The sequence below is a fragment of the Saccopteryx bilineata genome, chromosome 2 (genome assembly GCF_036850765.1).
Source record: "Saccopteryx bilineata isolate mSacBil1 chromosome 2, mSacBil1_pri_phased_curated, whole genome shotgun sequence".
Taxonomy (NCBI): Eukaryota; Metazoa; Chordata; class Mammalia; order Chiroptera; family Emballonuridae; genus Saccopteryx; species Saccopteryx bilineata.
The window spans coordinates 373529106-373551586 of NC_089491.1; the positions used below are offsets into that span (position 1 = coordinate 373529106).

Consider the following 22481-nt stretch of genomic DNA (forward strand, 5'->3'; position numbering starts at 1 on the left):
GAGAGGACTGCTTGGGCAGAGAGGCCACTGAAGGACTAATGGGGGACAAAGGGATTGGGGAACAGGGGCCCAGTGGGGACCAGAAGCAAATATTATGAGTGGGACAATGGTCAGAAATTAATCTAAGATTTCCTTCCCCTAATCAAAATCAGAGAAGCTTCTGTGCCCAGTGTTTTGCACTGTTTTTAGGTATTCAGGCACAGGAGTTAGACACCGAGTTGCTTAAATCTCAGCTCTGCCATTTACTGGCTGTGGCTTGGGAAGATGCCGAGCCTTTCTTTATCTGTGTTTTTATCTGTGAAGTGGGAATAATTTTATAGACCAAACTTATAGGGTTGTTGGGAGGATCAATGGAGAATTGTGCCGTAACACTAAGCACCTGTTTGGTACATACTAGGTACTCATGAAATGGTATCATCATCATCATCGTCATCATTTTCTTTATCATCATTATGGTCTTCATCATCACCATTATCATCACCATCATCCTCACTACCACCATCATTATTACGAAGACTTACACAGAAGTATGAGGCTGGAGGATTCCCAGAGGATGAGTAGAGCCCATTTCAATGCCAGGATAAGAAAGGAAACTTTGGGGGCAATACAATGCCATGAGAAGAACTTGTCCTCTTGAAGCACTACCCTAAACGAGAGAACTCAAACCACAAGATTAGGAACTTAGCAGAGAAGGTAGGGACCATGGACCATCTGCCAACTTCCTATTCTAGCCACCAAGTTGATGTTAAAATTTGCATTTTTGTTGATTAATTCATGCATATAGTTCTGTGCCCCTAGTGTTTGTAAGGTAAGTGAATGAGGTTTGATCACCATTGGGTTGGCATGGGCAACCTGTCTAGGTGTCAGTTCAACAAAATTGAATTTTCACAAAATTCTTCATCTGAGTCATCTGGGCCAACAAGAGGAAGGAATAAGGTTACAGAAATAATAATCACTATCACCCACCCCACCCCCAACAACATTGTACATAACTTGCACAACAAAACCATGAGGTGGGCAGCATTGTTATTATTTCAATTGAGGAGGTGAAGGAAACAAGAGTCAGAAAAGGGAACTCAGTTCTCTGAGGTCCTATCTTCGCTGGAGACATGAACCAAGGTCATTCGGCTGTGCCTTTGCTCCTTCTGCACTGCCTGTGAATCTGGACACGTCCTTCTTGTATGACTCACATTGTGTTCCACAATCTTTTGAGAATTCTTTCTTAACCATAATTTTGTTTCTGTGCCGAACGAAAAACAGAGTGACAGAAAATAGAAGGTGAGATGGGAGGGCTTCTTTCTTAAGATTCATTGTTGAACAGAAGGGAGACTCCCAAGGATTTGGAAGTGTCAAAGGGTATCTGACCCCAGAAGTGATGGAGAGACACACACTCATCTCAGACTGTGGCCACTTCTTAGGGATGATGGAGTCAAGCTGCATTCTTAAGTGCTGTGACTTGTTCTGGGAGCATTTCAGGTTGACAGAGCCACACCTCTAGGGATGTTTCATGCTCTCAAAAAGAGGATTAAGTCTTGGAATAAAGCAAGAGAAATTTTTTTACTTTTTCTATATATTTCTCTTCTTTCTCACCTTTGGAGAGAGTGTAGCTTCAGTGACTGTTGGTAAACTTTTCCTGAGAAGGGCCAGATAGTAAATATTTCAGGCTTTGCAGGCCATCTGGTCTCTGTTGCAAACACTCAACACTGCCATTGTAGAACAAAAGCAGCATAGACAATACCTAAACGAATGAACATGACTGTCTACCAATAAAACTTTATTTACAAAACGGCAGCAGGCTGAACTGTGGGCCGTAGTTCGTTCATCTCTGCTTTAGGCGCTATTCCTGCCCTTTCCACTGGTTTCATTTCCCAACCATAAACACTCAATTATTTGCAATCTTTCCATTATTGACAAACTCCTATAAGCCCCAGCTAATATTCTCACTGAGCAGAGCTCAGTTAGGATCCCGGCATCTGATCCTGGATGAGTTTCTGCCATAAAGACAAGTTAAACTGAACTCTGAAACATGGGTGCACTTGGGAGAAGAAGGCCACCAGAAGATTGTTTATTCCAAACTCTCATTCTTGGGAGTCTAGTGACAGAAGCTCCTGGGTGAGGAGTCCCAAACAGCTCCACCCCATGCCCTGGCTGTCTACCCGTCTGAGTAATGGGGAGAGCCATGTGCCGGGGTGATGATTCCGCCTCCTTTGAAGCCATCTGATGAAACGCTGATTTCACCAGCCGCCAGTACTCAGGAGGAACCCAGTGTGACACAAGATGAATGGAATAATTTTATGGGATGAGGAGGGACTCTGTGGAGGCATCTAACTAGCATATTTTGGAGAAAAAAATTACTTGAAGCATTAGGAAGGGAAACTATGCCATATGCCAAGCCCCCACCCACAATTTAAAGGTATAAAAGGACCATGGAGGAAGGAGAGCCTCAAAGCTTACCCACAATCCCGTGCCATCAGCTTCTCTGTTCTTCCATCGCCCCTCCCGGCACCATGCCTTACGACTGCTGCCTATCCAACTTCAGCTGCCGCTCCGGCTGCCCCGCCCGGCCCTGCGTGGCCCCCAGCTGCCACAACATCCCCCTGCCCGGGGCCTGCAACATCCCCGCCAACGTGGGCAACTGCGGCTGGTTCTGCGAGGGCTCCTTCAATGGCAGCGAGAAGGAGACCATGCAGATCCTGAACGACCGCCTGGCCAGCTACCTGGAGAAGGTGCGGCAGCTGGAGCGGGAGAACGCGGAGCTGGAGTGCCGCATCCAGGAGCGCTGCCAGCAGCAGGAGCCCCTGCTGTGCCCCAGCTACCAGTCCTACTTCCGGACCATCGAGGAGCTCCAGCAGAAGGTGCGGGGCGGGGTGTGTGGGCGGCACAGCAGCAGCTGGCTGGCTTTGAACAATAAGATGTGCTCATGTTCCAGTGGTCCTCACAGTGGGATCTTGTTTTCAGATTCTGTGCTCCAAGTCTGAGAACGCCAGGCTGGTGACGCAGATTGACAATGCCAAGCTGGCCTCTGATGACTTCAGGACCAAGTATGTTGAGACTTTTTGGCCGGGTGACCTCCAAGGTCCCTATGACTCATGGTTCTGTGGGCCTAATGTTGCCTGGAAGGGAAGAGGAAGCCATTTTCCCTTTTTGTTTCTCCTCTTAATGGCTGAATATATAAAATCAGCTTCAAACAGAGATCCAGATTCATATGCTCTCTGTTCTTCAGCCTCTACTGGTCTTTCTGGAAGGCCTTAAATCCCTGAATTCAGGGACTGAAATTAATTCCCAGAGAATGGATTGCTTTGGTGATATATTAACCAACAACACTGAGAGGAGAGAAAGACTCCCTCCCAGGAATCCCCATGGGCACCTCCTGGTGTTGGGACAAGTCAGGTCCTCCCCAGCCTATCTGTGCAGACCTTGAGGGACATGTGGAAGAGCAGGGATGGAGAACGGTGTCAGTTCAGAGGCAGCTAGGCCAATTCCATCCCGACAGAAGCTGGGGCAGGAATATGGGCTTCCTTCCCGGCTCTTCCTCTCCCCTCTGTGCGTGCAGGTACGAGATGGAGCATTCCTCTCGGCAGCTGGTGGAGTCGGACATCAACAGCCTGCGGAGGGTCCTGGACGAGCTGACCCTGTGCAGGGCTGACCTGGAGGCCCAGGTGGAGTCCCTGAAGGAAGAGCTGCTCTGTCTCAAGAAGAACCACGAGGAGGTGAGAAGGAAAAAATAACCCGGTAGGCTTCAGAGCTCATCCTTCAGCGTCAGGTACCAGGAGGCAGTTGCCGTCAGGATGCCTGGACTAACACGCTTCTCTGGAGAACTCAGGGTCAGCTCAGGGAATAAGATACCATGTCCACAGCACACAGTAGGGTGACCTGGGTGGCCTGGGCAGGGGCTGGAGATGCTGAGGAAGGATCTCCATGCTCTCTGTTGGTCACTGTGATGTCCTGAATTTGGTGAGGGGGAAAAAAAAATGAGACATGGCCACTGTCTTCAAAGACCTGACAGTCTAGTCCCTAGTCTGGGGAGACAGCCATATAAAAACATGATCTAATACTGAGGAGGCAAGTAAGTGCTTAGGTGAGATGCATGGGCAGCCCTTCTGGGAACAATGCAGTCTGCCTGAAAGGAAACTCTTCTCAGAGGCAGGTCATGGGAGGAGGGAGGAGGAGAATTTTAGTACCTGGGTGTTTCAGTCTGAGGCAGGAGGCTGAGCAGAGATATGGCAGTGGCAAAGCGAGGTATATTTCAGAACGACCCATGGATGGGTGTGGTGGGTATATGGTACCTACAGGGACATGACAGGAAATGAAGAGGGACATGTACATGCCCAGGAGTTGGGACTTAGTATTATAGGAAATGTGAGCTTGCTCCAGTTTCCTGGGAAAGGAATTGATGTGATCTCTATTTGGATTTATTTTAAACAATATCAGTGGCAGTCTTTGAAAATATCAGGATATTCTTTTTAGTGCATTTTTCGGGCAGGCTTGTGCTCACTTGACAATAGCAGAAAGACAGCAGGTCTGTTTCTGTGGGTTCACTCTTCCCCCTTCCTCCACCAGGAAGTCAACACCCTGCGCTGCCAGATTGGGGACCGCCTCAACGTGGAGGTGGACGCTGCCCCCACCGTGGACCTGAACCGCGTGCTCAACGAGACCAGGTGTCAGTATGAGGCCCTGGTGGAGACCAACCGCAGGGACGTGGAGGAATGGTATACCAACCAGGTGGGCATCTCGGCGCATGGCCACTCAGAACCCAAGACCCATTACGGCTCTTAGGGCAGGGCCTGATCCTGTGTGTTACCTTTGGTGTTTCAGACCCAGGAGCTGAACAAGCAGGTAGTATCCAGCTCGGAACAGCTGCAGACCTGCCAGGCGGAGATCATCGAGCTGAGACGCACGGTCAACGCCCTGGAGATCGAGCTGCAGGCCCAGCACAACCTGGTGGGTGTCGCTCAGACCTCCCGGTGACAAGGGTCAGGTCAGGAAATCAGAGTCACGGGGATGCCCTTGGGGTCCCAGTCTCCTTGACTCTTGAAGCTTGTGAGTTCTCTGGAAGGAAGCCTGTGGAGGCACCTGGTCAAGGAGCAGCTGTGTGACATCCCCGTCTTCCCACAGAGAGACTCACTGGAGAACACGCTGACGGAGACCGAGGCCCGCTACAGCTCCCAGCTGTCCCAGGTGCAGTGCATGGTCACCAACGTGGAGTCCCAGCTGGCGGAGATCCGCTGTGACCTGGAGCGGCAGAACCAGGAGTACCAGGTGCTGCTGGACGTGCGGGCGCGGCTGGAGTGTGAGATCAACACGTACCAGAGCCTGCTGGAGAGCGAGGACTGCAAGTGAGTATGAGGCAGAGGATTCCTGGGATAAAGTGGGTTGTGGACCACTCTCATGTTGGCCATATTTTCAACTCACCAAATAACACATATTAATCGAGTGTCTACTATGTGACAGCATATACGTAAGGTCAAAGGCACAGGGCATACATTCCCTGCCTCAGGGAGCTAACAATGGAGGGAATAATTTTCAAAGGATAATGTTTCACGTCTGCCCATCAAATGCAGACAGGCATTCTGGGACAGGGGGAAGGATTTGGTAACAATCACATTTGATTCTGACTAACTCGATCCACTGAGAATTTGTAGGTTGTTGCATCAACCCTTGGTGTTTTTCTACTCCCCTCCCTAATCTGGTCTACACCTGTGTTCTCCCAGCCTCCCCTGCAACCCGTGTGCTACCACCAACGCTTGTGGAAACTCCTGCAGGCCCTGTGGCGGCCCGTAAGCAGGTTCCTGTTAACTTAGACAATGGCATCCTCGTTGAAGATGACAACCAAACATAGAAGAGGTCCCCAGGTCCTGCCTTTGCCGGAGTTCAGGTGCCTTTAGAAACCTGTCGTGCCAGCTGTGATATTTCTAGACATGGAAATGCTTGCCAGATCCAACAAGCAAAGACACACCATAAAGTTCCAATGTCTGGAGAACTCCTTCCCATTGAAGGCTGAGTCTCTGCATCTGAAGATGTCCAGCTCCCTATAATTTGAGCTCCAGGTATTACTGTGGGGTGTTTCCTCTACCTGTCGTGTTTCCTGCTTTCCTGGCTTCCTTGGCATTCTCTGGAATGCAAGGAGGCTACTTCATTAACTTCCTAATAAACTTTATTTCCCTGGCATTGTAAATGTGTTTCTCATTCATATTCATACATTGTAAAGTACTTCTCATGGCTGTTTCATAAAAAAAACCCTTCATGAGGAGGATGGGATGAGTTGATGACTGACGCCAGCCATCATCTTCCACGGGTAAATATGGATGGGAGGGAGGGCTGTCCCCCTGGGAGGCTCCCGCCGAGGGAAGACCATGGAGAGAACCTGGTCTTCAACACTCAGACCCATCTTGCCTTTGCTGTGGGGTCCTTGGCAATTCTGAGACTCTTCTCCAAACCTCGCTGCTACCTCCCACGGTCACCCTCATCACTGTGAGAGTCTCTGCTTCTCTTTCTCCTACACTGTGAAGACCAGCTTCTGGACGAGTGAATTAAAAAGCTGTGGTACATATGCACAGCGGAATACTACATGGCTGTGAAAAAGAAGAAAATCTTACCTTTTGTGATGGCATGAATGGACCTGGAGATTATTACGCTAAGTGAAATAAGTCAGGCGGATAAAGACAAATATCATATAACCTCACTTATATGTGGAATCTAATGAGCAAAGTGAACTGAGGAACAGAATAGAGGCAGAGGCGGGGTCACGGGGAACAGCAGTCAGAGGGAAGGGGGGTGAGGGGACAGGATCAGAGAAAGTGAAGGGATTAATGAAATTACATATAATTATATATACATAACATGTAGATAACAGGACAGCAAATCCCACAGGGAAAAGGGAGGGAGTTAAGGGGAGGGGGACAAAAGGGGGATTAATAGGGGGCACGTGGTTGGAGGGTGAGGGTGTTATATTGAGTGGGACACTTGAATCCATGTTAACACAATAAATTGGCCCTGGCCGGTTGGCTCAGCGGTAGAGCGTTGGCCTGGCGTGCGGGGGACACGGGTTCGATTCCCGGCCAGGGCACATAAGAGAAGCGCCCATTTGCTTCTCCACCCCCACCCCCTCCTTCCTCTCTGTCTCTCTCTTCCCCTCCTGCAGCCAAGGCTCCATTGGAGCAAAGATGGCCCGGGCGCTGGGGATGGCTCCTTGGCCTCTGCCCCAGGCGCTAGAGTGGCTCTGGTCGTGGCAGAGCGACGCCCCGGAGGGGCAGAGCATCACCCCCTGGTGGGCAGAGCGTCGCCCCTGGTGGGCGTGCCGGGTAGATCCCGGTCGGGCGCATGCGGGAGTCTGTCTTACTGTCTCTCCCCGTTTCCAGCTTCAGAAAAATACAAAAAACCCCAAAAAACAAAAACAACAACAACAAAAAAACACAATAAGTTAAAATTAATTAAAAAAAAAAAAGACCAGCTTCTAAGGAGACAGCTCAAAGAGCAGCTGCTTTCTCCTCTCAACATCTCGGCTGCACCTGCACCACCAATATAGACACCTGTCCTTCCCTCCACATGAACCTTCAGTTAATTTCCTGCACAACCTGGTCCTCTCCTTATATCTCTGACTACCCGTCCACAGACTCCCAGTTAGCTTGGCTTCCCTTTCTGTCCCCAGTGGAGGAGACACCCAGATCCTTGGCTCTCTGTTTTCCTCTTTTCACATCCCTGTTCAGGAAGAACAAGCACCTCTATGCTGACTGATGCCCCAGTTTCATCTCACCTCAGCTCAAGGTCCAGGCCTTTGTTTGCTCACCAGACAGTGTCACTCGGCTTCAGGCCATCACCTCACACTTAATCGGACTAAAGCTTATCTTTGACAAACTGGTTCCTCTTGTACTCACTCACGCCCAGTACTTTGTAATCTAAAGACCGTTTGAATGCAGGCAGGTGTATCTCCTTACCTCCTCCCTCTCTTCAAGTTTACTCTTTCCTCTAGGTCTTTGCCCATATCTATAATCTTCTTCCATAACCTCTTTACCATTTTATTTTCTATAATTCCAAAAAAGGCCAATGTTCATTAAATCTCCTCCAACAAACACTGATCCTACCCTACCTCCCACTTATCTCATTTCTGAATTATTGAGAATCTCCAGTCTATCAACCACTAGCTGGATTACCCATTTAATGTGACGCTATCTGACCAACACAGCCACAGTCACCTGGTGTGTGTGCCAGTACCTTGCGGGGGGCTGAGAGCATCGAAATTAGTGAGTCGCAGTCCTGGCCCGGAGCGTGTTTAGAGTCTAGAGCGGATAAGACATAGAGACAACTGTTGCACACAAACCCCAGTGTGGCTCAGGAAAGAGGTAAGTAAAGAATGATGGATTTCCGAGCTATGAGGGAGCAGTAAGATGAGGTTCCGTGAAGGAGGGAGCACTCAGCCAGGGCTTTGAAAATCCAAATGTCCTGTTTATATAAAATTTGTCTACCTGTCTCATTGACTGTAGGCCCTTCAAGAGAGATAGTATCTTCCTCTGGTCAACACCTGGTCCAGACCATAGAATACTATACATGGCATAAACAGGGAAAGTATCACTAGTGAGGAATCATGAGGACATTAAAACGTTACATACTTCCCATAGTTCCAGCTTCCATAACCATGAGCGCATGTTAGCATAGTTCTGAGATAAAGCTTGATGGGATGTGTCTGGACAGATGAGTGTGTGCAGATCTGAGAAGAGGGGAAGTTCCCAGCACAGAGGTTGCCCGGTATGGAGATGAAGCAGGAGGTGAGTTTAGAGCCCCGCAGGCCACTTTCTAGCCTGGAGCAGAGGGTGAGTGTGGGAGTGGGAGATGGAACCGCAAAGCACTGAGGAAAAGTCACGTCTGGCAGAAAGAACTCTGAATGGTAATCTGTGAGATCTGCTTGGAAGGAACGTTAGCAGATGACAAATCAAACAGCTACCTGTAGGCTGCGTTGCTGTGAGAGGTCCCAGGATTTGGCGGGATTAGGTGACAAAGAAAGAAGATCAAGAAGATCAACCAGGAGGCTGGTAAAAAACAAGGACTGAGATGGGTGGAGGTGGGGGAGTGGGTGGAGCAAGGGCGGATGGATTTCAGGGGCACTGCTGGGCGTATGGAAACTGGCAGGCGGTAGGTAGAACAAGGGAGGAAGACGGGAGGAAACTTAAAGCTGATTGGATACCTACCATGGGTCCACATGAGTGAAGTTTTTGAGCTCGAGAAAATGAAACAAGACTGCATCTCCAGTGGAAAGAGCTGGAAAAAAGATGACTAGATTTGGGAGACACCAAGTTACGGAAATATAGTTAGAGCTGTAGGGGTTGCCAAGATTGTCAACGGGAAATATTAGCCTATGAAGGAGCACGGGGGAACCACGGTCAGAAATGACAGAGCAGGCCTGGGGCTCTCCGCAGTCCCTGACATGAGGTTCTGACTCAGTTAGCCTGGTTACTGAACACAGAAACGACAGCTGGTTAAAAGCAGTTGGAGAGGGAGGTGGGGGAGCAGCTGAAGTGACCCAGAAGTAAAAAGAGGTCAGTTTGGATGAGGGAATGGTCCGTTAGCATCCAGGTCAAAGCAGATGAGAATTCAGACAGATCCACTGGGAACAGCAGTGGGAGACCACTGGGGACTGTAAAGGGAACAGGGTCTGTGGGATGCTGGAAGGGGAGCCATATTTCAGTGGCTCTTGACGTCTGTCTCAAATCGTCAACTTGACAGTGACCTTAGTGCAAAAGTTCAAAACAACACATTCACACTAAACACGAAGCTTACTTTGCTTTATTCTCCGTGGACGAATGAAAATGCTTTAGCATCTGCTGCTTGCTTTGATCTGCGGGGCAGTCACAGAAACGGGTTCTCGTTCCTTCTGAATCCAGCTCTCCCAGAAGACTAGGACAATGAAGTGACACTGCCTTGAATCGTTTCACGTTCTTTTGGCTTTTCTATTCTAGACTGGGTAGAGTTAAAAACATACTGATGAACTTCGCATTTTTCTGACTTGGTTTGTCCCTTAAGACCCCTGTTGGGAATCCATTCTCAGTGGGAGTCCAGGACAGAGTCTAAGAGGAACAATGGTAGCTTGAGAGAGGGGGTGTGGAATGAGCCCCGAATCTCATTCTGAGATGTCTGCTCCTCTCTTTGCTCAGGACGTCTTACTACTGACCTGGCTCATTCTCTACGTCCTCTCCTGTTGGACCCTCATTGGACACCCTCTGTTAGCATCTTCTCAGAGCCAAAGCTACTGCGTTGGTTCTTGGTTTACTGTCACAGTTTCTCTCCTCACTGTACTGAGGCTGGTGGTTGATAACTTGGCAAAAGTCGCCTTTATGGAACAGTCTATGGAAGCCCTATATCCTGGTCTCATAAGCAGCTCTAACTGGCCAACATAATGGGCTGGTGTTGGTACTGACAGTGTTTCTATTCCTCTAATTCCCCAGTGGGTGACTTTTCATCTGTCTTGGGCATAAGTCAGATCTCCTGCTCTGATGTGCCTATTGATACTAGTCCCACTTCTCCTTGCCATTTGTACACATTAAAATACAATTAATTGACAAGTGGTCTAGTACGTCACTGCATTTCTCAGAGAACACAGTTGACATTCCTTATGGTGAGAGTGTCAAGTACCAGTCCCTGGGCATGAGGGAGGATGGTTTTGGCAGGAGAGGGGTGGCCTCCCACTGCCTTTAAAGTCCTGCCACAGGGAGGATGGCTGCAGCAGAAGGTCTGCCCTTTCTCCACCCCGTGGTTAGCTACCGCTGTGGAGTTGATGTGTAATCTTTCCCATGAAAATAGCCTTGGCTTCCATAATAAATAGTATCCTTAAATCTGCACAGCAATTTTGCTCACATCTGGAAACCAGTAGCCTTACCACGGCGTCTGCCACAATTACAAGGGCAGGTGTAAAACCTTTCTGTTTGTTAGGATTTGATTTGCTCATCATGTTTATGGAAGGGTCATTGACTACAGACAATGCCATTGTTCATGTAAAGGCAAGAATTTTCAATACACAGTCAGTGGAACAAATAAAAACCAATTTTCTTCCAGAATTCCTGGGAAGCTAATTGAAACTTGGCTCTTCTCTCTATGGACCCAAGTCCTTTCCACCATCATTATCTAATGACCATGTAGCTATGCAGTGGTCATGGACTTCTACTCAACAGTGGGAATAGTTGGGTTTTATAAACTCTGCCTCCCACTATTGAAGGTATAAAGATACCTATTTCTGGATTATCTCTTCTGACTGAGGTAGATGCTATATATAGTCATGGTTATAGAGAGTCCCATGGATATATGCACCAGTTTATAACTCAGCATGCCTTTCTTGTTCTTTAAAGAGTGCCACTGTCAAGATTTCCCCCTTTTGAAGCTTGGGGCATAGAAGAAGGGGAGAAAGGATAGAGAAAAGCTTATGAATCCAGCTATTTGCTTTATGTCATTTGATCTCCTGTCTAAGGGCTTCGGTCACTTTGGCACTTATCTGAAACTGACACACCCATTGCACATCTCTCTAAAGGCAGAGATTCAGGCAGGAGGGGCCGAGAGCTGTGGATCGTGAGCGTGGGTGAGGACGTCAGTCTCTTCAGAGCACACACTCAGGGAGACCACACATTTTCTCCAAAGCCGCTCTCTTTTATGAAAGTGTATTTGAAGCTCCATCTTGGAAATGACTTTTAGAATCCCCCAAGAAATCATACATGATTATTTCACAGTGACGATGTGTTTCTGACCTATTAAGGATGCTACTTAGTTTGGTTGTTTATCTCACTCACTTGGGGTTGGTTCCAAATGATATCTGGCTGATTCCAAAAACAAACACACTCTCAGGAAGATGAAGGTTTGCCTCTAATGAAGATAACAAAAGAAATGTCCCGGGCTTTGAGGACAAGTTTGAAGAAGGGATGACCTGAGTAATGGCTGTTGGAGGAATTCGCATGGAGCTTCCAAAAACAACTACTCGAAGGAGCAGCTTTCATATTTTGGGAACTGACAGATTAAACATAAACTCTTCATAGTTCTTACCTCTGTCTGGAATAGTACGAGGGCAGAATATCTGTTTGTCAAAATGTGTTGAGGGTCACAGGATGCCATCAAGCACGCACCAATGTGGTGGCTTTTCAGGGTCGTGTCCTTTGGAGAATGGGGCTCAGGTGTTTCTATGTCAAAGCAGCAGGGGTTTCCTTTTTCCTATCTTTTTTTTGGGGGGGGTATTACACTTTCCCACTTAGTAGATTTCCTTCCATTAGAATAAAAATGACCTTTTCTTCTTTGGCAGAGAAGAGTCTTTTTTATTCCTTGGCCCATTCTATTTTAGGAGGGGGTATTGCCTAGTAATAGTTGAGTCCCATTAAATTCGATCCATTTGTGCACTACTGCATCTCAGTAGTGAGAAGATCGGAGGAGAGAGAGAGGTAGTGATGGAGAGAGCTCGGCTGTTGGAATCAGAGAGCTCGGGTTTGAATGCTGGCTCCGCCTGGAGGATCTCGAAAGCCTGAGCAACTTCTCAGAAGCTTGGCATCCTTATCTACTTACCCTCTAGGGTTTCGTGAGGACTGAAGGAGACAATGCACATGAGGTGCTTAGTGCGGTGGGTGCTCCGTAAGGAGGAGCCATCTAGTAACTGTCATACTGTGTGTAAGCACATGGTACAGTCCTCAGGCTGAGTACGTCCCAAGATGTATTCTTGATGTTCTGCAGAAATGGAGCCTGGGGGGCTGCCTGCGGTTGCTGTTAGGAAGAAGCTGACACTGCCTCCATCTGCCCTGGATGGAGTAGCTCAGTGACATTGAACTGGACAGCCTCTTGAGTCCTTTCTGACCTCACCTTCCAGGATTCGTTACTCAACAGTCTGGTTTTCAGGTGGGCTTTCTGAGATGGTTTTCCTCACAGTCCTTAGTGGGAATGAGCTGGATGAGGCACACAGACCATTCCTTGTTTGGGACAACGAGGTACAGAAGTGTCCCCAATTTGGGGGGACACAGGGTCCAGCTGTCAGTCTAACTCAACAACTTGTGAATAAGTGCTCTGGCTGGGAAGGTAATAGGTTGGTCACTTTGAAGCTGTTCCTTAACCAACCACCACGATGGGTGAGGAGTCCTGACTTAGCAAGAAGCCAGAGTAAAACATTTTATGAGGTCAAGGACTCGTGTGAGGTGGCTACAAAACAGATGAAAACCCTGGTAAACAGGCTAAAAGGGGGGCGATGCTGTACCTGGTTGCCACACCCACTGCTGACAGAATATAAAACCCTGGGAGAGGACCAGGGCTTACACCGGAGAAAAGGAATCAGGCTGAGAAACTGACCTACAGCGCTCCGCTCCCTCCCAGCACCATGCCTTACAACTGCTGCCTGTCCAACCTCAGCTGCCGCTCCGGCTGCCCCGCCCGGCCCTGCGTGGCCCCCAGCTGCCACAACATCCCCCTGCCCGGGGCCTGCAACATCCCCGCCAACGTGGGCAACTGCGGCTGGTTCTGCGAGGGCTCCTTCAATGGCAGCGAGAAGGAGACCATGCAGATCCTGAACGACCGCCTGGCCAGCTACCTGGAGAAGGTGCGGCAGCTGGAGCGGGAGAACGCGGAGCTGGAGTGCCGCATCCAGGAGCGCTGCCAGCAGCAGGAGCCCCTGCTGTGCCCCAGCTACCAGTCCTACTTCCGGACCATCGAGGAGCTCCAGCAGAAGGTGAGGGGTGGGCTCCGCACTGCCTGTGTCGTGAGCTGTCGGTCCAGATTTAACGTACCCACTGCTGAATGGATTTAAGACTGTTCCAACTTAATGTTGAGAATGATGAAGACATCAACTTCATCAGTTTAGATACGACCCATCCAATAGTCTCAGAACACCTATCTGGAAAGCCCCACGAGGGAAAGATGCAGGCTGGGGGGCGGGCAAGGCGTTAGGCCAAAATCAGTCAGAGCAATCTTATGTTGCTTCTTACCTAAAACCAGAGTACCGGATTCTTCAGTTCTGTCGTGATATCCTGAACTTGTTTTCAGAGCCTACAACATTAAAACAAACAAACAATATGTACCCACGTTATTCCTTGGAGCTAGGAATTTCATTAGTGAAGTCCCAAATATTTAAAGCCTTTCAAAACTGTAGTAATAGACTGTGTAAAAAAAACAAACAAAAGAGCCCTCAACCCCAGGAACGTCACAGACACTGGGCTGCGCACTAGGAGAGAGAATTCTGGGCCAGACACGCAGGAGGAAGTGGGACTAAGTATAGAGTCAGCATACAGGCGGGATGTAATGTATAGGGTAAATCAAGGAGGGCTTCTGGAAAAGGCACCATCTGAGCAGAATTTGAAGGATGAACGCTATACCAACTGCACAGGCCCTTGATTCTCAGAGGGGATCTACTGTCCGCTGTTCTGACAAAGTGAATGCCAGAGAAAGGCCTTGTAATTTGAGGAGCATGTGTTCATTGACCCACACTTAGTACTCGGCCCGGTGCTAGAGTGAAGGAGGAAGAGTATCTAATAGCAGAGAGAGTTGTGGAAACGAATGACCATGGTGAAGGTGATGATAAGCGTAACCAGCTATGGGCAAAGTATTGTGAGGGCTCACAGAGGACATGATCCCCTGTAGGAGCTGGGGAAGGAGGGAATGTGGGCTATGCAGGGGATCTTGCTAGGTGGGTGAAGGCCTCCCAGGGCACCCCAGCTAGAGGGAGAAGCTTTGTCAACAAAAGCCTGTCCAACGTAACATGAGGGGGAGTGGAGAGAGGTCAGCCCAGCACATAGTGGGTCTGAGAGTAGGATAACCAACTTGTCCCAGTTGGCCTGGAATCTTCTGGGTGTAGCGTCTCAGGATCCCCCTAGTCCTAAGCAAACTGGGACACTGGTCCCCCATGTGAGGCTTGGTACTCAGCACACCCAGTTCCTACAGAGAGCCGACAGCAGACCCAGAAGAGAGACTTTATGACAGAAGGCACATTTCCCCTTGACTGTGTGTGTGTGTGTGTGTGTGTGTGTGTGTGTGTGACAGAGACAGAGAGGGGGACAGATAGGGACAGACAGGAAGGGAGAGAGATGAGAAGCATCAATTCTTCGTTGTGGCACCTTAGTTGTTCATTGATTGCTTTCTCATATGTGCCTTGACCCGGTTGGGGGGCTACAGCAGAGTGAGTGACCCCTAGCTCAAACCAGGAATCTTGGGCTCAAGCCAGTGACCTTTGGGCTCAAGCCAGTGACCTTTGGGCTCAAGCCAGTGACCACGCTCTCAAGCTGGTAAGCCTGCACTCAAGCCAGATGAGCCCATGCTCAAACTGGTGACCTCGGGGTTTCAAACCTGAGTCCTCCTCATCCCAGTTTGACGCTCTATCCACTGCTCTACCTCCTGGTCATGCGACTGTTTCAGTTTTGAAATGATCGGTTTCATGAATCCTTCTTTTATCCTCAAACTGAAAATCTGACAAGACTCTAAGCTAACTGGAAGACATGTGGCTGAAATAAAATAGCTTTTCATGTGAAGACACAAGGTACTCTCTCTTAGTATGTAACTCATTTCACAATCCATCCTGGCTCCAGATCCTGTGCAGCAAGGCGGAGAACGCCCGGCTGGTGGTGCAGATTGACAACGCCAAGCTGGCTGCGGACGACTTCAGGACCAAGTGAGAATTTCCTAATGATCAGAGAGAAGTCTAGAAAGGGGCAGGCTGAACTGCAAAGTGGTGGACTCTGCCCTACGAGCCCAGGAGCAGAAGCTGTCTGGATGCTACAGAGGGGAGGGGGCTCCTGCATTGGCTTAGCAGGGTCAGTGTGCCAAAGTCTCCTCCCTGAATGCCAAGATGCTGTGTTTTAAGTGTAGTGTGAGGGAGCTCAAGAAATCACCCACGCTTTCTCTTTTTCAACTTACTGTCTGAAAAGTGAATTCCACACCAATTTCTTGGTATACGTGAGACACCCTCAGCCCATTAAAACACAGGGGGCAAAATCCATTTCAGAGAATCAGTCAATTTTGTCTAGGTATGGCCATTACAATCATAAGAGCCTTTGCATTTTGTTGGGACTCTATAGTTGACATTGCAATTTTACCTATCTTCTCCCTTTACCTTCAGGCCAACCCATGAAGTGTTAGTGAGGTTCCCATTTTACAGACTGGGAAATCAAGGCTCAGAGAGTATGGAGTTTACAGACTAGACTCGCTTAAAGCAAGATGACAGGGCTTACTTGACAGCAGCCTGTGAATGGGACGTGTAAGACGAATGCAGTTACTATTAGATTAGAACCTTCTCTCTGGGTCTCAAAAGAAATAGGTCTTTTACTCAGCACGGTGATATTATTTCCCTTTCATAAACTTTGAAAAAATTCAAAATATAGGTCAGCCAAGTAAAGCCTGGGAAAAATTCTCCCTCTTCAAACCTCCTTTGACCTTTGGCTCTGTGCGCAGGTACGAGACGGAGCTGGGCTTGCGGCAGCTGGTGGAGTCGGACATCAACAGTCTGCGCAGGATCCTGGATGAGCTGACCCTGTGCAAGTCCGACCTGGAGGCCCAGGTGGAGTCCCTGAAGGAGGAGCTGCTCTGCCTCAAGCAGAACCATGAGCAGGTAAGGAAGTCCCAGCCCCCGACATCCCAATATTGAGAGTTCCATGACAAGGTGGGTCTTTGCTAAGCACCCTTGAGCTAACACAACATCTGCTAGTTGCTCCAAACATATCTGGGGGATTACTGTGGAATGAGTGCCAGCTGACCTATTTCTACTTTGGGGCTAGACCTGTGGCCAAAAGTCCTGACAATAATGTTTAAGGTCCTTTCCACTATTTGATAAGATCTATTATCTTCTGAAGAGATGCCAAATGAATGATTAAGACTGAAAGGAGATAGCAAACTCTTTGTATATGTGTCACCTGGATATTAGAACTCAAGCCAGATGGATGGATGAGGACAATGGGAGAAATGAAGGAACTCAAATAATGGTTGATTCAGACCTCCTGGGTGAATGTAAAACTAGGAAATCAGATGCTTGTCTCAAATACTAGATGTTTTGATGACAATGGAATAACCCTTAATAGCGAGCGTCTCATGGTAGCAGACATGAAATAAATGGGAGCTGTTAAAACTGGTTTCTCTATATTTAAGTAGAAACAATTATAAACCAGCTACCATGCCAGACATATCACCGAGAAAGAGAAAATCAGAAGAAAATGATAGCATCTTGGAGTGGGAAGAAACATTAGCAGTCATTTGATCAAGCAGCCTGACGAGCCAGCAGAGACAAAGGCAGGAAGCCTGCATCGAAGGAGGGTGCCTAGCTGGGCTTCGCATCAACTGGGCTTCAGCTCCTGAGACCTAAATTTCAGTGCAATCCTCTTCCAACCACATTAGACTCCCTCCAAGACAGTTTATTTTAAACTCTTTCTGTGGGTTCACTCTTCCCCCCTCCTCCACCAGGAAGTCAACACCCTGCGCTGCCAGATTGGGGACCGCCTCAACGTGGAGGTGGACGCTGCCCCCACCGTGGACCTGAACCGCGTGCTCAACGAGACCAGGTGTCAGTATGAGGCCATGGTGGAGACCAACCGCAGGGACGTGGAGGAATGGTATACCAACCAGGTGGGCATCTCGGCGCATGGCCACTCAGAACCCAAGGCCCATTACGGCTCTTAGGGCAGGGCCTGATCCTGTGTGTCACCTTCGGTGTTTCAGACCCAGGAGCTGAACAAGCAAGTGGTGTCCAGCGCAGAGCAGCTGCAGACCTGCCAGGCGGAGATCATCGAGCTGAGACGCACGGTCAACGCCCTGGAGATTGAGCTGCAGGCCCAGCACAACCTGGTGGGTGTCGCTCAGACCTCCCGGTGACAAGGGTGAGGTCGGGGAATCAGAGTCACGGGGATGCCCTTGGGGTCCCAGTCTCCTTGACTCTTGAAGCTTGTGAGTTCTATAGGAGGAAGCCTATGGAGGCACCTGGTCAAGGAGCAGCTGTGTGACACCCCCGTCTTCCCACAGAGAGACTCACTGGAGAACACGCTGACGGAGACCGAGGCCCGCTACAGCTCCCAGCTGTCCCAGGTGCAGTGCATGGTCACCAACGTGGAGTCCCAGCTGGCGGAGATCAGGAGCGACCTGGAGCGGCAGAACCAGGAGTACCAGGTGCTGCTGGACGTGCGGGCGCGGCTGGAGTGTGAGATCAACACATACCGGGGCCTGCTGGAGAGCGAGGACTGCAAGTGAGTACCCGGCAGGCAGCGCATGCCCTGTGCTGCCAAAGGATCAAAGAGGGACTTCGCGGGTCAAGTTTCAGAAGGCAGTGTGTTTGTAGGGACTAGTTCTATATTACAGCAGTGGGGAGTGGAAGGGATTTGTTGCTACCATTACCTGGTCTAAAAGTATTTTCTGGACCAAAAGATACTTGAGAGACTTGATTGTTTTCCCCACTGGCGAGCTTTTGGATGCTGATGGGTAAATAAAACTTTATACCTTCGAGGTTCTATTTAAACCAAACACTTAAATCCATTGTTTCATGGATTCCAGCCAGACCCGTCTGGGGCAGGCAGAGTAGGGACTGAATCATCATCATAAAGATGAGCATTTGAACATCAAAAGGGAAGATGACTCAATAACTCATAGGGTCCAGCACTTGTCACTTAACACAGAATCTTGAACAGTCTTGTGGATTTTTTGCAACTCTGAATGGTAGGTCTTACTCATCCTGTCTTATGGGAGAGGCTGAGACTTAGAGGGCTGGATTGACTTCCCCGCGTCTCCAGGGTTACGGAGGAAGGCCTGGGATCACACCACGTCTTTGTTCTTTTCTGCCTGTACTGTCTCGGACTTTGTAGGAGCAACTGGGACAGGCTTGGCTTCCCCAGATGTCAGAGAATGAATTCTACCTGTTTTCTTGGGTTGAGCTCCCTCTCTTTTCCTTTTTTCTTTTTAATTATCCCTTTCATACTGACAAGCTAATGATTCTGTGTCCCAGGCTGCCCTGCAACCCCTGCGCCACGACCAACGCATGTGACAAGCCCATCGGGCCCTGTGTCACCAATCCCTGCGCCCCGTGTGGCTCCCGAACCCGCTATGGGCCCTGCAGCACCTTTGGGTGCTAGACATCCTGGTGCCAGCAGGAGGACTGCACAAAGACAGAGGGACCACCGATGGACCAGCCTGTTTCTCTGACAACCACCACAGGACCCCACCCTGGGAACGTCATCAATCATGGTCTGGGAGAACTTATGCCCAGGGCGTGGCCGGCTCTGAGCCCAGCCTGATCCTCTTCATTCAAGGCTGTTCTCCTGTAGTTATTCTGTGAGCTGAACGTCTGACAGGTGTGGGTCTGAGATGTTTTGTGGTTCTCTCTGTTGCTTTGACCTTTCCCCTTGGCAGTTCCCCAGTCCCTTTGCACACCCCCTAATAAACTTTCCTCTCGCAAAGCAGAGATGATCGCATCATTCTTTTCCAAGTGTTCGCTCGATGTGTAAGTACTCCACATAAATGCACTTGAAAGCTTAGGCGTACTGTGTAGTAGAATCCTCTCCTAAAACATCTTCATCATTATTAATTAACATTCATTAAGCACAATGGACTCCAGCATGCTCTCAGGCCAGCAGAAAACCAGTGGGACCACTAAGGCAAGAGGCCTCATCTAAATATGATAAACATATTCATTATGGGACCTTGCTCAGTAAAATATAATGGCTACCATTTCTAGAAGGTTCCACTTTTTTTTTTCCAAGTGCTTACAAGAAGAGGGACAGGAGCTAACCTCCACTGAATAGCAATCAAGTGCCAGGAACTACACTACTGATTTTTTTTTCTTATTTGCTTAATAACAACCATGGGACTGACCCCAGAGCTCACTCTCCGAATGTCACTTACATGTGAGGTGTGACTAGGAGAAAATAAAACTGATTTCAAGCAAGCACACAGTTTGTTTGTCCTTCAAAATTGTCACCTGGGGACAAAGGACGCTAGTAGTACCCCGAACATCTCTTGAAACTCTCTCTTTGGGAAATACGGAAGAACTCAGAACAGTAGAAAGAGCCATCTTTTATATTTGAGTATTACCCCACAGATTTCTGAAGTGTTTCTCTTCTCATTTGAATGGTTTAACCGTTGGGACTAAATTTGGATTTTGAGGTTTTTCCCTCCAAAAAGATCTCTAGAATAAAACTAAGACACTGAGTGTCAATGGAAAGGTGACAGTTTTGCTGGTGCCCTGCTCCTGCTGGTGCCCACTGACGTCTGTTCAAGGTTACTCCAGACCAGGGGGAGTCAACCTTTTTATACCTACCGCCCACTTTTGTATCTCTGTTAGTAGTAAAATTTTCTAACCGCCCACCGGTTCCACAGTAATGGTGATTTATGAAGTAGGGAAGTAACTTTACTTTATAAAATTTATAAAGCAGAGCTACAGCAAGTTAAAGCATATAATAATAATTACTTACCAAGTACTTTATGTCGGATTTTCTCTAAGTTTGGCAGAATAAATCTTTATAAAACAACTTACTATAGTTAGATCTATCTTTTTATTTATACTTTGGTTGCTCCACTACTGCCCACCAGGAAAGCGGGAACACCCACTAGCGGGTGGTAGAAACCAGGTTGACTACCACTGCTCTAGATCTTTGAATGTTTATTCCACTGTTCAATGCCACCGTCCCAGTCTTTGGCCAAACTACTAGTTATATTTCCTTTCCTTCAGATGAAGTTGACACCATCTCCCCGGGCTGTGACCAATGCCTGCTCCAATCTTGGTCTTAAATTCTTGAACTTTCATACTCAGCTCTTTGAATGTTTACTCCCCTGTAGCTGATATTGTTGGAGCTCCCTTACGCATGAGACCCTGGGAGGCAAATGAGTGACACTCCACGCTGTGTACAGAATGTCCCAGAGCCAGGTGCATTCAGCCTCTCTTCCTCGCTCCTGGTCTAGATCTCCAGGTCTTGTACAAATACCCTTATCCAATATATCTCATCAGTCTTCTGTACAGGCTGGGACCACTGTCCACCAATACTTACCTGTGGGTGTCTTTTCCAGGGACAGGTACCTCTCAAACACCTTTGTCTTTGAGTTTTGTTGTCACTGCTGAAAAGTCTATTGCCAATTTAATTGTTGATAATCCGTTTGTTTTTTTATTTTATTTATCTTTAACTGTTTCGAAGATTGTCTTTTTGTCACCGGTGTTGTGTAGCTTCACAGCATCATCTCTAGGGGTGGGTCTGGTTTTGTTTTCCTGCTTCGGATTGAGGTGCTTCTGGAACTGATTCATGTTCTCAATACCTGTGGGAAGTTCTCAGAATATTGCTTCTGTCCTATTGTTTTCTCCTTCTGAATTATTTTTAGAAAATAGCTTTATTGACGTCTAACTCATAATATACAATATAATTCCTATACCATAAAATTCGCCTATATGAAGAATATTGTTCAATGATTTTAAATATATTGATGGAATTATGTAACCTTTACCACAATTTTAGAACATTTCATCACGCGCAAAAAGAAATCTTGTACCCAATCAGTAGTCACTCCCATCGCCCCCCACCCTCCAGGCTTAGGCAACTCCCATTGTCTCTCCATAGACTCGCCTATTCTGCACATTGTCTAGACTTGGAATCAAACAGTCTGTGGTATTTTGTGACTGGCCTTTTAAAAAAGATAGCAAAGCATTTTAAATATAACCCAGTAAGAGACAGTTCAGCTTCTTCATTTCTTTCTTTTTAAATCTTCCTGTAACAACAAGCATACATTTTTATTTTATTTTTTTAAGTTCACCTTTTCGTTAAGGGTACAGTCTTTTTGAGAGATGTGGCTTTTTTCTAAGGTCTGAGTTCCAACTGTCTCACAAAGACCAAAGGCCTTGTCTTCTGTCCCTCATTTCTCTAGTCTAATTTACCTTTTTCCATTTTAGACACTTCCACAAACTTGCCGTGTGAACTTTGGCAAGTTTCTCCCTGCTCTGGGTCAATGTTTTCTCCATTTGCAAAATGAAAGAGTGAGTGAGATGACTGTCTAGGACCCTGGTAGTGCCAGCATTCTGGGATTCTAGACTCCAGATGACTTAGACACTCTTTGCAGGAATGAAATTTTATCGTCATATATGCGTGTGGGAAATCCCGTCTGAGGACGTCGCTCAGTGAGGTGACCCTAATCCCCAGCCTTGGGCTGCGGGCTGACAGTCAGTTGGTAGAGTTTCTCCAAGGCTTGCTCCTCTTGGCCCTCTCTCCCCCTGTGGCTCAGCCCCACACATCAGTCAGTTCATGGGCTACCGGCCGTTTGATCCTATAGGAAGCTTAGTTTCCCTTCATCGCTTCCTAATAGCTCCCGTTTGGGATTGGCAAGCTCAGTAGTTACCACAGGGGTGTGAATGCCAATCATGACTAAGGCTTTATTTCAGAATAACAAGCTCAGGTGCACTTTAATGATTATGTTGGAATGGGAGCCTCACCTGGCTCTTTAGAAGACTTGTAAGAATTTCCTTTCGGAATTTTTAATGTCAATTTTATGTCTTCTTCTTGTGCAAAAGTAATGTATATGTTTTCAAAAAT

The 22481-nt window shown here is 48.0% G+C and overlaps 2 protein-coding genes across 2 annotated transcripts; both read left to right on the forward strand.

Moving 5' to 3' along the window:
• The first annotated feature begins 2387 nt into the window (after positions 1-2387).
• On the forward strand, positions 2388-6159 carry LOC136323583 (keratin, type I cuticular Ha4-like). The gene is made up of 7 exons (XM_066255428.1): positions 2388-2855; positions 2959-3041; positions 3554-3710; positions 4561-4722; positions 4816-4941; positions 5116-5336; positions 5712-6159. Exons 1-7 carry the CDS (start codon positions 2427-2429, stop codon positions 5779-5781), a joined length of 1248 nt encoding a protein of 415 aa, XP_066111525.1. The 5' UTR covers positions 2388-2426; the 3' UTR covers positions 5782-6159.
• A 7163-nt stretch (positions 6160-13322) lies between these two features.
• On the forward strand, positions 13323-19043 carry LOC136326992 (keratin, type I cuticular Ha3-I-like). Its single transcript, XM_066263674.1, has 7 exons — positions 13323-13675; positions 15525-15607; positions 16387-16543; positions 17389-17550; positions 17644-17769; positions 17944-18164; positions 18917-19043. Exons 1-7 carry the CDS (start codon positions 13328-13330, stop codon positions 19041-19043), a joined length of 1224 nt encoding a protein of 407 aa, XP_066119771.1. The 5' UTR covers positions 13323-13327.
• Positions 19044-22481: the final 3438 nt, after the last annotated feature.

Excerpts from the sequence above, each read along its gene's own strand:
- LOC136323583 (XM_066255428.1), top strand. The coding sequence starts at position 2,427 with ATGGAGGAAGGAGAGCCTCAAAGCTTACCCACAATCCCGTGCCATCAG. Across the intron at positions 3,711-4,560 it reads TCAAGAAGAACCACGAGGAG|GAAGTCAACACCCTGCGCTG; the intron begins GTGAGAAGGAAA and ends TTCCTCCACCAG. Across the intron at positions 4,942-5,115 it reads TGCAGGCCCAGCACAACCTG|AGAGACTCACTGGAGAACAC; the intron begins GTGGGTGTCGCT and ends GTCTTCCCACAG.
- LOC136326992 (XM_066263674.1), top strand. The coding sequence starts at position 13,328 with ATGCCTTACAACTGCTGCCTGTCCAACCTCAGCTGCCGCTCCGGCTGC. Across the intron at positions 13,676-15,524 it reads TCGAGGAGCTCCAGCAGAAG|ATCCTGTGCAGCAAGGCGGA; the intron begins GTGAGGGGTGGG and ends TCCTGGCTCCAG. Across the intron at positions 15,608-16,386 it reads GCGGACGACTTCAGGACCAA|GTACGAGACGGAGCTGGGCT; the intron begins GTGAGAATTTCC and ends CTCTGTGCGCAG.